Raw genomic sequence first — 16,740 nt, forward strand, 5'->3', positions numbered from 1 at the left:
TCTTTGAAATCCACTGAAAAGGTCGTCTTTAATAAATTAGGAAGGGATTTATCCACGAAATCAGTCAAATTAATTTTTCTAAAATGTTTGTGAATAAAATTCTATCAAAGATTTTCTTTGAGAGAAAATCGCAAAGGAAACTAAGCAGGCTTCACCGAAATTTTCATTTTTTTCTCCCATTCAAAAATGTACCCCTCCCTCAGAGAGAAAAAAAAAAAAAAAAAAAAAAAAAAAACCCCAAAAGTCAGAATATGCCTCGGCACAAGTAGCAAGGTGTATTGCAACAAAAAGACAGCAGTGAGTAATCCAGGCTGTTTGATTCACCATCTGCCCCTATTCCCCATGCCACCATCGTCCCATCCCTGCAGGAGATGACTACGTAGAACTGTGGACTGGCTAACAACACATGTTACTACCCTGTACAGTTTTTGTCAGCCCTATGCAACTTCTCGCCTTTTTACACAATCCTCCAGGCCTGTTCTCACACTCTTCCTGTTGCCTAATTGACTGTGAGGATCAACTGGGCCCCATAAACCACTTGAAGCAGCAGCCTTACTCCGAACAGCTTACTTTCTCGAGTCTTGACACAGTCCAGGCCTTGTGGCGAAAGTTTATCATTAACATTACTCAACATGCTTTGTCTGTTTTAGTTCAAATGAACTCCAGGTTCTGATAAGAAGGAAAAACTTTCCTTCTAAGAAACTCAAAAGCAGGGTTGTCTTTCTACCCTAAGCATACCGGCATTGGATCCAAGCAGAGACAGGAGTTACGTCATGCCAACTATAAGTAGTTAAGTATTACAGAATGAGTCAGCAAACTATGCTGATCGGTCGGCCATTTTGGTTACCACACAACTAGAAATGTATCAGATTTGCGATGGTTTTTGAATGGGTGACATACCAAGAGTTTCACTGTATCATTATAACATTAGTGGACTCCCCAAGATGAATTCCTGTACAGTTCTGGAACATGAATTAACCATAAAATAAAGCTAAACTCCGGCAAGAGGGCGGTATTTTGTAACGGAGAGGGAGTGACAGGAAGTTATGGAGCTGTTTAATTTTGAAGAAAAAGTGAAAATTCATAACAATCCTCTGACAGCTCACACATTTCTCCACGAAGTCTGAACTTCTTTTGAAATGTTTTTTTTTTCCATTTCAGACAGATGTTTTCAGTTCAGACACTGATATTCAAATCTACTTGACCGCAATCCACAAGTAAAATGAAAATTTGACCTAACGTCGGGAAAAAGTTTGGTAGAAAGAGAGACTCATTGGGGCATGGACACGATCCAGACAAAACAAATTAGTCTGCATCTCTTTCCAACATCTGAGGAGCTTAACAGTCATTTCTACACTTTGTCAGAACAATAAATGACTTTTGCGAACATCTCAAATCCTCAATATCCAATGCTACTACAGCAAGAAACATACTTCCTGCCACGACGCAATAAACTTTTTACTGGCTGTGTGCGGTTAAATATCAAATGACAACACAACAAATTGAAAGTGAAAAAAAAACTGAATACGAAAGTGAAAGTGAAACTGACCTCTTCTCCTCTCTGGTTCCGGAACCTCATCCACTCGCCATTGTCCTCCCTCTGGTACTCCAGCAAGTATTTTGGCGTATACTCCTGACCCTGGATAGTACAAAAAACAAAAAAATTATAACTCTAGTACAGATCAACCAGTTAGCAGGTTCCGTGATGATGAAGTATTTATTTATTCATTTGATTGGTGTTTTACGTCGTACTCAAGAATATTTCACTTATACGACGGCGGCCAGCATTATGGAGGGTGGAAACCGGGCACAGCCCAGGGGAAAGCCACGACCATCCGCAGGATGCTGGCAGACCTTCCCACTTACGGCTGGAGAGGTAGCCAGCATGAGCTAGACTTGAACTCACAGCGACCACATTGGTGAGTGGCTCCTTGGTCATTACGCTGCGCTAGCACCTTAACTGACTGAGCCATGGAGGCCCCTGATGGTGAAGTAAAAGGACTGCTTCTTTTTTTCTTTTCTTTTTCAACACTACAGTAATATCAATGAAGATTCCACTGTGACTTGTTCAAAGTAATTGGGACATTAACAAAGGTATCAGCCAAAATCATACCTGTCTTAAAAAATTCCTACCTAAATAAACATAATATATATATATATATGACCATGCTCCTGTCAAAAAATTTGAACAATTTATTTACACAAATGTAGAAATACTAACAGAATACTGGTGGCGTAAAAAAATGTTGAAATACTGACTCAAAATGAAGTTTTCGTTTTTCGCAGTAACACTTCATGTGTATTCAGTAGTTACTGATCAGAAGGACGAGCAAACAAGGATAACACACATCCTGAACAGTCCCAGATCACAATCAGCACTGTTTTTCCTGACTCAAAGCTGCAGTCAACCTGGTCAAGGATTAATCAGCTGTAATCGATAATGCTTTAGTTAAATACAGCCAGGAGCTAGGAAAATCAGCAAAAAATGGAGAAAATCATCTGAGGCTGGCTAGTCAAAGCGGTTTAGTTCAGAATGTAAACTCCTCAATCATAAACCCAACATTTACTGAGTGACAACACAATAACAGACAACAATCATTTCTTTTCAGTTTTTCCAATTTCATCCCAAAATAATTTTAAGAAACTCATCAAAATTTTTCATTCCGAAAAACACAAGAACAGTCCATTTTCAAGCCGTGTAGTTGTCCCCTGGAAAGAAATTTTGACGGGAATGAGTTAATTTCACTACAGTGATCTTCCGGCATTCAACATAACGATTGTTATGACAAGAGATACCGTAAAAGTTTTGCCAGAAAATAGAACATAATCAATAGATAACATATCAGAGTTGTTTTCGCACTCCTGTGGGACAAACCCTAGACAGATAACACAGGTCTTCTTCAACTGCTTCTTCATTCACATTGTCAAATAAGCAGCACATCTTCAAAAGCGCTGTCAAACTTATTAATTTTTTTTCATCTTATCCAATATCTTTGGTGATAATGTTTCAAGGGACAAAAATAGTAAGTCCACAAAACTGACGACTAGGTTTCTTGATAGAATGGACACTGGACAATTTCATGTATGAAGTAGACAGCAACCTTAGAAGTGCATAGAGAAACAAGGCGCCAGTGTTGCGACCGCCATTTCTAATTACAGGCCTGTTACCAAAGACTTTGATTGAACAGTCTTTTATATCGGAACAGACAAGTAACTTGGTGCGTCTAGGTCTGTTGGGAGGGCTTGACTGGGTGGTCTGTGCAAAACTTGGGAAAGATTTAACCTTGGGGAGAAAGGTTCTTCACGTTAACACTCTGCTGATGTAAATGCCATTCTTTATATTACCTAAATTTCTCCTCACCAGGTGATGGTTTTTGATACTGCAGGTCACTGTGATCGACTGTTTGTAAAACAGGCACAGATGTGCAGATAGTGTATGGTTACCAGGATAAAGAGAGGGGGAGAAAGAGGGAGGGGGAGAAAGAGGGAGGGGGAGAAAGAGGGAGGGGGAGAAAGAGGGAAAGTAAAAAGAGTTTCTTTCTTTTTAATAACAGAATGCTGACAATAGGGATTCAGGAATTCTGGACAGGATTAGCGAAAAGCCATTTGCTGGTTGCAGATTTTTTACCAGTCTATAGAATAGCTAAGGTTGTGAAAAACACAACGGCAGATGTTCAATAGTGAGTGTTACCGATGAGATACTTGCCCTGACAATATTGGGGCTAAATATTCATCCCCTCCCTCGGGGGCCATTTTGATGTTGATGCTTTGTATCGGCAACTAGTACGAAGGGGAAGCTAAATCCTGTCCCACAAGGGAGCCACTTCTGGAGGTACACCCAGGGGACTGCCAGAAGGGGAGCTTCCAGCAAAGTGTCAACCACTCTCCATACAGGGTTATTGTAAAGCTGTGAAAGACATATTAAATCCTCCTGAATACAGGCTAGACTGCACTGCGCTGAACCGTGATGCACATTACAGCTGCAGTTCTGCCTGGTTCTGTCAGGCAGCTCAATTTGTGTTTCTTTTTTTAAAATTCTACTTTGGCATGAAATTGTTTGACAGAGAACTATGGTGACTTTCTTGCAGCTTGATGTCTTTTAGAAAGTACATTTAGCTTATCTTAGGCCATCGCTAAATTCTTCACATGGGTAGAAAAAAATTCTATCCAATGCACAAAAACTTTAGAGTATGGCTGTTTTTTTTTTTTAGGGTTGGTTAGGTTACCTTCAACGAACATATTTTTAATGATATCCTCATTTTTTTATTTACTTCAGTCCTAAGAGTTGACAGTTTGGAATAGTTGTAGATTTCTGTTCCATAGTACACGTTTCATGTGTATCCAAAAGTACCTGTACCATGCTAGTTTTTGAGTTGTTGTCAACCAAATATCTCAGATTAAATACCAATGAAATAAACATAAATATATATATATATATATATATATATATATATATATATATATATATACAAATAAGTAAATAAATCAATCCTTGAAACATTACTGCCATCAACTAAACTTTTTTCTATAAGAAAATAAATATCCAAACATCCTGTCATTCAGATGTCGTTGTCGTACATTATTTGCCCACCTGGGAAGGACCACCAGTGAGGAATGAGATTGAGTGCAAGGTGTGGGGTGGGGGGTGGGTGGTATGGGGTCACAAACATGAAAAGGAAGTTAAGACAAATGGCCACAAAAAAATGGCAGAGCACAAGGCCAAAAATTAACGTTTCAGCTGATGAGTGCATTTTCATGAATGAAATGCTGAGCCAAAGTCTGCTATCAATCCTTTTTTCAGAATGAAGACTAACAGATCAATACATGCAGGAAGGGTGGGGGTGGGGAGAGTAAAAAAAAAAGTCACTGCACGGAGGCTAATCATTCCAGTCACATGACAGATGAGCATTTCTCATGCTATGTCGCCCAAGTTTGTCACCAAATTTGCAAAGACGGCAACAAAATGTCTTTAATTGTCCTTTGATTCGCCGAAGGTTGCCATGGCAATGGTGGATTCCTCCGCGGGGGGGATGAATGGTTGGGGAGGGAAGGCTCTATTGTTCATGTTGCCCAGGCAGAGAGAGCGAGTGAGAAAGAAAGAGAGAGAGAAACAGCGATCTGGACAAAGAGAAGCATCTTCTGTGCGGGCTAAGCCGCGACAACAGCAGATGACAACAAGGTGTGACAGAGCAAAGAGAAGCACGTGGGCTGCAGATCAAGGCTAATTACCATTGCATGCTTTTACTGCCTGATTAAATTTGCCATACATCAAACTTTAGAGTCGCTAATATAGGGAAGCCCACAGGCTTCCTTAACACCGTATAAACACCACAACCTCCAAATGGGCACATCTGACAATATAAAAAATATGAGCGGATGATATACAGATCACACATTTCTGTTAAAATGTGAATGATTTCTTCTTTTTTTAATTATGGCAATTATCACATCTAAGATGGCCAGTCTTACTGCCATATCATCCACCATGGCTGCAATGCATGACACAATGGGGCAAGATAATCCTGAATTAGAAACTTGGCTTTTTTGACAATATCAATAAGTTTCCCGGGTGAAAAAAGAGGGTAAAAGTGAGTTTGAAAGTTGCCCATGCATTCAAGCTTTATTTTTTCAGCCCTTTTTCCTGCAATTAAGAGTAATGTGAAAAGATGTCACTTGCATAATGCACAGAACAGATTTATCATCCGTGGCAACACTAATGCCGAGATATCCAGAACAAAAGAGTCTCACTTGACTAGTGGGGACAATATCCAGGCAATGAACACAAGAATATGCAAATGAGCGCGTCCCCACTGAGGAATCTACGCAAAAGATTTTTGAGTGTGGTTCCATGGCTTAAGATGAGCACCTTTGGCGATGCCTGTGAAGAAAATTGATGACACAGACAGTCTCAAGGGGACTGGGCTGTTGAGACAAGGTGACTCACTCCCCTCTGGACGAGAAGCTGGGATGGGAGAGGAGGGGGGCGGCATTTGGTGACAGCATTTCTGGGGACACCCGGCGGGAAACAGCACAAGGAGATTTTGTCCTTAAAAGGAAATTCTTCACACAAGTGCCCCAAACAGTTCCTCATTTTATGAGTACAGCCTGGCCCAGATAACTTTAAGTCCCTTTTATTTTAGTTTAAAGATCTTTAAGAAATGTTCATGTGCAGTACCATGAGATCAAATGCGTCTATAAATGTCTTGTATCTGAAGTGGACAAGTTATTTGAATGATCTACTGAAACGCCAATGGACTAGCAGTGCCAAAGCACAACATGCACCACTGTTGGCTAAATCAGTGTTCATTTAATAAAAAAATGTCTTTCTTTGCACCATTCCTGCAGAATAGTGTTGTTCAGAATTGTGATTCCAAAAACTATAGCAGGCCAGAGTTTTGATAAATTGTCATAAATGATACATAATCCTGATTAACAGGACAAGCAAAACAACGAATATTTGCCAGATGTGATTAACATTTTCCATAAAACAGAAGGGGTCTCATGAAAACCCCAGCTGAACGCCTCTGTCTGGATTTAGAGAAACAGGCCCGGCAAACTAATCGTCAATTCTAATGAATCTTCGAACTGGAAATTGAATTGGACACAGAGGTTTGAGAAATTACGGATAGCTTTTGATGTGAGGTGCATGGGGAATTGCAAACTGATTTCATTTTAACCCATTCAAATAAAAATGTAATCATTTATGATAAATGAGCTTTGGTTCCTGCATATTTCAAATAAGCCTTCAACGACAATTTATGCATGTAATTCAGGAAAAAAGTAATTTATGCAGTGTAATTCATTACTCTTTTCATATTTTTTCACATGCTGCATGTTTTGGCCTATGTCCTGTGCTTCATTCCATGTCTGTAAAAATAGTTTTATGGCTGCAGTGTCCTGAAGTTTGTCAATGATTTTAATCTCAACATGCAGCATGCATGGCATTAAATCATGAGTATAGCAGACCTCTGTATTACGAAAATAAGTTTGTATTTTCAGAAAAAAAAAATGCTTTGCACAACATCGGTAATGAAACTAGTTTCGCCTACATCATTTTCATTCAATACTAAAACAGGATGAGAATCAACTTGTGTTGAAATGAAACAATCTGTCCATATACTGAGACACTTCAGGAAGAATATTTATTTCTTTTTCAGAGTATACAATATTTCAAGGACTTGAACAATTAAAATGGGCAAAGAGTTAAGGGCACATTCATCTATGGTAAATGGCACTAAAATTTCTCCCAAGAATAAATTACACACTGTCCCTGATTCCGAGAATCCTTGTTTTCTTTGACAGGTGTGTTAAGGTTGACTGAGAAAGTATGACTAGAAGTATTTAGAATCCAGTAGCAAAAGTTGTATCCTATGACAATTATTTTCATTTAAAAGTGTGATTATAGGGGCTAAATTTTAGGTCATTTACTGTAAAAGTCACAGGTAAAAACTATATCTACATAATTGTACAGAGGTCCACGGCAGGTGCTGTGTTCAGTACACCTGAGCAGCGCAGCGGGCAAACTAACATAGACTGTCATTTTATGCATTAGAAAACATCGGCGTATTTACCATTGTTCGGAGAGGCACAGTAAAAGGGAAAAGGCTAATGTACATTTATACATGGAGGAACGACCCAATCAATACTCCTTAATCCTTCCTCTTACTCCACTGATTACAGTCTCTATTTCTACAGGCCACTGGATGGACAATGCCGACCTACACTACCTCTGGAACCTCAGTCAATACCATTGATCCTTGGCCAATGTAGCCTTGCTTTTGCTTCACCTTCTCTGTATGACCACCTTAATTCAGTCTCCCCACTCTCCCCTGACCCCCCTATTTTTTCTTCTCTTCTGTGCAACGCACTTGGTATGGATTTGAGGGCGGTTGGGGTGTGGGGATTGGTGATGGAGGTTAGAATGCAGAGTCTTGTCGCCCGTTTGAAATGCCAAAGAGCTGGAAATCAATAAGAGGGTCCAGGTGGGTTTAGAGATCTTACGACTACCCAGAATGTTGTTCATGGCTTTCTCCTAACCATACACTACCTGTAGCCATCTATCAGAGCACGGCTTGAACAACAGAACGGATCAGCGTGCTAGCTTCTGTCTTCTGTGTGTCTTATCACTGCTATTCATCTTTTTCATTTCAGGCTGTACCAGCACTCCCTCCAAATCTCAGGCAAACCACCCTCCACACCCACAGCCCAGGAATCAACGCTCTACAGTCATCTTAGAACAATATGGTCCAGTTCTTTGTGTCCAACATCTCTTATACTATGATTCTGGGCCTATATTTATAATCAACACACAAAGTGGTATCCATGATGACGTCTTTACTCTGAAGCCATATTCTGAACTCATTTTTGAAGATGGAAGATAATTCTGAACAAGAAAACCTGCCAGACAAAAAATTTAGTTTAGGGTGTTTTTTTTTTTTCGGTGTGGAGGGTGGGGGTGGGGGTGGAGGTAATCACTATCCTGACCCATCGCAAGAAGCCATTTGTTTCTTGTTTAACTGGTTTCATTCCTATTCAGTGTTATAACCATGTCTAATGAGTTAAAAAAAAATCATAAATCTTCTCAAACAAATTGGTAAGTTCCAGAATCGAAAGCATCATCAGCTTAGGACAAACTACGAATAAATAGTTAAAATAATTGAAAACCTAACACCTATTTTGAAAAATATTGCTGAATTGTCCCTGTAAATCTTCATGAATAAGGTCCTACCTTTGTCAGCTACGAGGCATTATACTTAAGTCAAAATTACAATAAGAATATAATAATCAATAAAGAAAATTAGCATTCCTTGTTTTTATTATGATCTCTCCACTACTATCTCAACATGTTGACACAAGTCTACAGGGTAAAGAATCATTTCTGTATGTACAGTTGCTGAAGTACTGAATAAATGATGTGCACTTCAAATCTTTTTTTTTTACCAAAAGCCTCTAGGATTTCCTTGACTTCAGGCATCTGTTAATGCTGACTTTAACAATGAGGCTTTTTGTGCGTTAAGAGCTGACCATGGCTGTCTATATAGAAACCAAAGATGCACAAGCCAAACTCCTTTAAAGAAAATGACCACGAAAAGCACAGACAGGATGTTTCCTGGCACTATTGATTTTTCTGCACATCCGCTACAGCCTGCTCTCTGGGAGATAATTGTTTAAATTACTAATACCAAAAGACATCTGCAGTAGGCCTCAGGTCGAGACTACGATGGCTTTTCTTTACTTCTCCTTGCCTCTCCCCTACCACCCATGGCCATGGCTTCCGAGAACTAAGACAGCAGGGGGGTGACCAGGCATAATATACACTGTCCGTTGTGTAGAGCGCCGACAATTATAGGGTATCTTTCCCTGACCAGAAAACAACACTGGTAGAGGGGTTGTCATGGCAACCGCATGTCATGTTTCGATCTTGATTTTATATTGGTCGGGCACCAGGTGCACAAGGTTGACAGCCTCTGTCAGATACCCCATGACATCAAGACACTTCTTATGCAGAGATTCAGCCAGTAATTGTCTTGCCTCATTGGCCCCTGTAAAGCTGGCCGTACATACTCTCCGTGCAAAATGGGTCTGGCAATGAAACCATTGAAATTCCCCCCTCGAGACAGAAGCAGTGCTGAGGGAAATCACGATGCATGTAAAACCCAAGAGTTCCGACAGGTATTTCCCGCGGGAAAGACTCAAGACAAGCGACCCACAGCAACAGGAGGTTGTCAAGGCAACCAGATTGCCTCAAGGTCAAGTGGGCTGATTCATTGAGAACGGATTGGTAAATCCTGACGGAGAACATACTCTGTCTGGCACTGGGAGTATTTTAAATGGCCGCTTTTGTCACTAAATGCAAGCCATAATATACTCCATACACGGCAAGAGAAACACTGTGATGTCTCGAAAACATGAAGCTACATTTTAGAAAAAAAAAAAAAAAAATACAGAAATGAAGAAGTAAAATATTTTAATGCCAGAAAAAATTATTTGGTTGGTCTTAATAAAACTCCAATTCCATAAATAGTCTTGCAAGGGAAGACTAAATATAACTTCATTTAAGACCAAATACAATTAATGATCTAAAATTTTGCATAAAAAGAGGTTTATACAGGTCAATAAATGTCAAAAAAAAAAAACATTTTTCTTTTTGGTTGAAACTTTTTCACCAGAATATAATCCAGCAACACCTTTTCCAGATCAAGAGAACATGTAACAGCCCTGTGAATGTTTTCAAGATCAAGAGAACATGTAACAGCCCTGTGAATGTTTTCAAGATGAAGAGAACATGTAACAGCCCTGTGAATGTTTCTTCAAGATGTTTTCAAGATTTTCCATAAATAGTCTTGCAAGGCAAGACTAAATATAACTTCATTTAAGACCAAATACAATTAACGATCTAAAATTTTGCATAAAAAGAGGTTTATAGAGGTCAATAAATGTCAAAAAAAAAAAAACGTTTTTCTTTTTGGTTGAAACTTTTTCACCAGAATATAATCCAGCAACACCTTTTCAAGATGAAGAGAACATGTAACAGCCCTGTGAATGTTTTCAAGATGAAGAGAACATGTAACAGCCCTGTGAATGTTTTCCAGATGAAGAGAACATGTAACAGCCCTGTGAATGTTTTCAAGATGAAGAGAACATGTAACAGCCCTGTGAATGTTTTCAAGATCAAGAGAACATGTAACAGCCCTGTGAATGTTTTCAAGATCAAGAGAACATGTAACAGCCCTGTGAATGTTTTCAAGATGAAGAGAACATGTAACAGCCCTGTGAATGTTTTCAAGATCAAGAGAACATGTAACAGCCCTGTGAATGTTTTCAAGGTCAAGAGAACATGTAACAGCCCTGTGAATGTTTTCAAGATCAAGAGAACATGTAACAGCCCTGTGAATGTTTTCAAGATCAAGAGAACATGTAACAGCCCTGTGAATGTTTTCAAGATCAAGAGAACATGTAACAGCCCTGTGAATGTTTTCAAGATGAAGAGAACATGTAACAGCCCTGTGAATGTTTTCAAGATCAAGAGAACATGTAACAGCCCTGTGAATGTTTTCAAGATCAAGAGAACATGTAACAGCCCTGTGAACGCTGTTGACATCATCTACATCAACATCTAATAACCACTGCTACATGTAAATGCCCTAGAACTGCAGAGGTTGGAAAATCTCAGTGTTCGTTGCTAGAATTAAGTCAACACCTTGTATATACCTGGTGATGATACAACAATAAACGTCTCCTACTCACCAGTCCGTTTCCGAAGCGACCTTGAGTTTCCACCATGGTAATCACAAAAAGTTGCTGAAGGTCGATCTGTAGGTACTCATACGAGTCCTTCTCCACTGATGGTTTTGGACACCATGCCCCACCCTTCTTCTCAGTGCGTATTCTGGTTGAAATAAAACATAAAATATATGTAAATAAAAGTTTAACTATTTTAATTTCGACTGATACACGTGTACTTCACAATGCAGAGCGCTGCAGTCCAACACACAACTTATGGAAATCGGTATCTTAATGGTGTTTAACCATTTTCAGGAACGAGTGCATGCTGCGGCACTTACATACAGGAAACGATGATAAAGTTAATCTATACATTTATAAGACTACTGTTTAACACTACACTCAAGAATTTATCACTTCTACAATAGTGGTCAGTTCTATGCGTGGAGAAAAGCTAAAATACTAATGAGCATTCTCAAATGTTGCAGAGAGTTCAGAAATTTTTTGGCTTATTCTACAACGGCTGGCAGGTTTACATGAACAAGGTTAAATGGCTGCAAGGTTTAACAAGGTTAAATGTTCAGAGGCTTAATTACTGTACATGTTCAACCATTTCAACATCTAAAGCACTCTTGTCAGTGGATTCACAGATACAATTATTATGATAATGACACTAAAAATGATTTATTTGTGTCACTAAAGTTGTAAGCTTCATAAAACTCTGCAAATTACTTCTCTACACCCCATCCTTCTCAGAATATTTCAGAATATTGGTTGCAGTGGTGGTTGAAAAGTTTGAAAATTTAGTGTAGATTCATTACCAGCCCTAATACTGTTACAGAGAACTAGTCCCATGTATAAAATTCGGATCACATCAAGAAACATGTCTTGTGATTCTTCAACCTTTTTACTGGGTATTTATTCATTTTGTATATTTTGAAGGCCTCATTGTGTGAAGACTGACAAAATTACACTTTTTGCAAAGCCCTGAAATCGGCCAGCCAAACCAATATAATTTTGCCTCCAAAATCAAGCAACAAAGGTGCATAAATTACACTGAAAGTTGCTCTTTCATATGCGAAAACTGGTTGTTTGGTGTCCTTTGTTTTTGAACTTTTTTTGTACAGATTTGCAATAACTGCTCCATCCCACAAAATAGTTGATGTTATTTTGCATCCACGTACTTCGTTTAATGAAGTGTTGAGGTAAAAATAAAAGATGTGGGGGAAATTGGCCGACTGATAAATCTTTCAGCATACAGGAAGGGTATTAAACTTTACTAAATTAAAGCCTAGGTAAATTATACTTATCAAGTATTCGAAAATGAAAAAATACAAAACTGGCTTTCCAGTTCTAACAGTTTAAATAAATAAATAAATAAATAACAAACACATAAGTAAAACACTCTCTGACAGAAGAGAATTCAAAGAAGTAGCCAATAAGTTAGAGACAATGTAAAATGCACTGTAACTAAACTGATATGTAAATTTTCGGTAAATATGAGTAAAACTGTATGCATCCTATAATTGTCACGGGATCAGTCATTATCAAAGAAAAATTTGATCTAGCAAAATGCTGCAACCATTTGTGCATACAATGTCCGTGTTTGTCCATTCCTGTACCCTTTTTACACCCCACCCCACCCAACCCCCAGTGCTCCTGCTCTACCCACAGACCACAGCCAATATTGATGGGTCGTGTTTGATCTGACGTGTTCGGGGCGCGTGACCATATGCTTTCCTCTCCCAGAGGCATGTCAGAGTTGCCCTGTGCCAATCATGGCATCTGAATCAAAAACGTGGCTTACGTATTAAAAACGTGGCTGGTTGAGGCATTCCTTGATCTCCCACCAATCAGGGGGTGAATAGAGGCCGAGGCAAATAGCTGGGTGCCAACTGCAGCGCAGTCCATTCCGTCATCATTAGAGACGCAAGTGCCAGAAAAACTTGCCACTAAATACGTGATTAAGCAAATCTCCCTGGGCTTTGCGCATTGAGAGCATGCTTTTTACACAAGAACCAGCAGGGCCCTTGGGGGAATAGGCTGGTGGGGTGACAGGGTATCTTATTATAGCACTCCCCGGGGAAGGATGACACTGCCTGTATCATACATGAAGAACAGTTCGCTTACTATATCCTCTCCACGACAGCAAATGTTCATCTACTACCTGGATTGGGCAACATTTAGAAAAGTTTTTATCTTGTTTTTCTATAGCATATTTTGAGATTATTATTCTTGGTCCACTGATAAATTAATATCATATCACTAACAGCTTTCATGACATCCTGAAAGTGAATAAAAATTAAATTGGCTTTTTCACATGCAAAAAGGATACTTCCTGTTGAATGAGCAGGCGTGATAATGCCTTTATAAGGCTTGCACACTATCACACTATACTGTAAATGTTTGCAAACTTGTGCAGCATTCAACAACAACAACCACCACAACTGCTCGGTTTTCAATAGTTTGTCAAGATGAAATTCCTACTCATGAAAATACTTTCCAGGGAGCATTTTGCCACTAGGATTGGTCCACCTTTATATGGCACCATGTATTTATTTATTTATTTATTTGATTGGTGTTTTATGCCATACTCAAGAATATTCCACTTATACACTGGTGGCCAGCATTATGGTGTTTCTGTTGTCCTCTGCTTTATGTATGAATTCAGTTCAAATTCCTCATATATCATTGTTCAGACCAGGATTCATCATCATCATCATCATCATCATCACCATCAGAAGTAGTAGTAGTCATGGTTTCATAACACAGGTAGTTTAAATCTGGAATCTTTACATCTCAAGAGTTTTGCCGACAGAGCAGCATGAAGATCACATGCTGATAGTGTCTGATTTGGGAGACCTGTTGTAGGCGTTCCTAAACAACCATCTGTTATACAGCGATTAAGACATCAAAATGCCGTGACTGGCCACGATAGTACAGAAGGTGGAATGTTCGCTACGGACGGCAGTAGATCGAGGGTCAATCCTGGGTCGAGTCACACCTAAGACCTTAAAAGTGGAAGTGGTAACTTCCTCACTTAGCGTTCATCATGAACGGAATAGTGCAACGACTGGTTGACCCGTATCAGCATAATGGCTCGGGCGGGGTTGCTTACTTGCCTTCGTTAAGTCGTCTCAGTGAAGCAGCACTAGATAAAAGAGTGGCAGAAATCCGTCCTGCAACAAGGAGGCACATTACATACACTCTAAGGACTCCTTCGTCATCATACGACGGAAAGGCTGTCAAGTACGACAGAAAGGCTGTCAAGTACGACGTCAAACCCCAAGCACTCACTGGCTCACAATGCTATGTGAACCTATCTCAGGCCTGTTACCCTAAAAGTCACAATTTTTTTCAACCCAAGGTTTATATGAAGCTGACTTGACAGATGATTTTTTAGAACTGTCCATTTCCACATGTCCATCAAATTAAACAGCATGAACTTTTAAAACTTTTCAGGACTGGCACTGTAGACAGATAGATATATTGTAGATATATATATTCTTCTGTGAATGCTCGGGAATAAAGTCCAACTAACTTTTTTGATGAAACCCTGTCATCAAGGTCAACTTAAATCTGTTCTTCATTAAGATTCATCATTACAGCATATTAATCAAAAACTGTGCACATTCCAAAAAGATGTTATTGTGCATCCATGTCGTTTAATGAATAATTGAGGTAAAAATAAAAGATGTAGGAGATATTGGTCGATTGATAAATCTTTCGACATATTAAACTTTGTAAGACCTGTTGTGTCTATATAAATTATCAAGTATTCGAAAATGAAAAAATACAAAACTGGCTTTCCAGTTCTAAAAGTTTATTATACGTAGCGAATAAATTTCAGTCTTTTTGATGAAGAAATTACAGCAAACTTGTTATAGTCCAAGTGATGTGATATGGTCAAGAGAATCGTTTTGTCTTAGCCACCTGGTTGGAGTTAGTCAAGCAGAACTGCTGGATGTGCCGAAACCTTTCCACATAGTCTACAGATTAACTAGCGTATCCCTGCAGGTGTCTGCCTCTAACCACTATGTACTCAGTGAGAAACTCTGAGCCTCTGTCGTGTCGGGAGTTGTAGAAAATTGTAGGCTCTTCGCACCCTCCAACCTGACAGGAGGGAATTATGGGAGTCTGAATAGCACGAGGTAATGGGGGAGGTCCTTACAGATATATAATCAACTTTCGCGAATTCTCCCAACAACGGAAGCCGTGAAATCCCCCCGGGAGGCGGGCAGAAGAGTTGATCAAGAGGGAAAATCAATACAGGCGACCAGAGACCTATAATGCCTGGCCCGGCTGAAAACACTATAATCCTCTAATTCAAGGTATATCAAACCCTGAATGTGCACAGATCGTTCCAAACTTGCTGTTTTACAGACTAGATACTTTTATTTTTCTTTTTTCCTGTTTTATATTTTTTTTGAGATTTAGATTCCAAAAGATATTGATACATTGATTTCCGCCTCACACTGCGCTGTAGCTATATAGCTTGTCCCAGCTCTATACTCTCTGAGCAGGTCCTGTGGTTTGCTGACATTGAACCATTGATTTACACCTGTGCAGGAGAGCAACACGCTCTTAGCATGCTGATCATGTCTGTCAAATGCCAGCCGGAGAAAAACTCCCCCCAGCTATGGCCTCATAAATCAGCCGGCTTCCTTCGCACTCATCTTTCCACATCACAGCAGGCCTAGGCCCACAGAAAGAATTTCACCACCACACTACCAGGTGGCGCCACCTGTAATCTCCTAACAAATTGCTCTACAAATTCATGGCTTCTTTCGAGGGACATTTCCCTTGATTCTTCAATAAATTTTCTGTTTTTGTTTTTTTTTTGTTTCTGTTTTTGTTTTTCAGAAGCATGTCTCTTCATTTTATTCCCCTTTTGGTCCTCATGCATTTTACACAACATCTTATTGAACATGTATGTCATACACTCATGTTGTTGTATTATCAACACTAAAAATGTTTCTCTGCCAAGATGCAGAAAAAAAAATCTGGATTCCTAAAATAGCAACTGTTTTTTTTTCTCTATATCGTTACAAGCAACAATAACATACATTTTGATAATGAATATAAAGCGCCAATCTTGCCCCTTTACAGTTACCAGGTATAGCTGCTGGGTGAAGATTAAACAGTAAATTTCATCAATCGTTCTCTTCCCCTTCTGATAAATTTAACAGTATTTCATGGGAAAAATGTCATGTAATTTAAAACTTGTCAGAATTTCAAAATGATTTTGTTCGGCAAATTCTTTTTCTCCTTATTATATTCAAACAATTTGGCTGTCCAATTTAATACCAGGATGTCATCCAACTCTCACACTTCCGTCTACAGGATTTTTTCATATCCTATGGCAGAAGTTTAATCTAAAAGTTGCACGAGAAGTACATCACTAATTTAATAACCTGAGTGACATAGGTCACAACCGAACTCATCTGCGTCCTCTCACATGTCAAGCAGAGCAGCCAAAATAAAAAAAGCAATGCTTTTCACTTGAAGTAATTTGGC

At 39.2% G+C, this 16,740-nt stretch overlaps 1 protein-coding gene across 2 annotated transcripts in view; it reads right to left on the minus strand.

Annotated features, from left to right (window-relative positions):
- LOC135480140 (discoidin domain-containing receptor 2-like) overlaps positions 1–16,740 on the minus strand; it is a 101,026-nt gene that overhangs the window by 30,346 nt on the left and 53,940 nt on the right. For both annotated transcript variants that reach the window (XM_064759903.1, XM_064759902.1), the window contains exons 3-4: positions 11,248–11,389; positions 1,550–1,639 (exon numbers count right to left, since the gene is read on the minus strand). In XM_064759903.1, coding sequence (XP_064615973.1) covers positions 1,550–1,639; positions 11,248–11,389 — 232 coding nt within the window. The remainder of the gene's footprint in view (positions 1–1,549; positions 1,640–11,247; positions 11,390–16,740) is intronic.

The sequence above is a fragment of the Liolophura sinensis genome, chromosome 13, assembly GCF_032854445.1.
Source record: "Liolophura sinensis isolate JHLJ2023 chromosome 13, CUHK_Ljap_v2, whole genome shotgun sequence".
Taxonomy (NCBI): domain Eukaryota; kingdom Metazoa; phylum Mollusca; class Polyplacophora; order Chitonida; family Chitonidae; genus Liolophura; species Liolophura sinensis.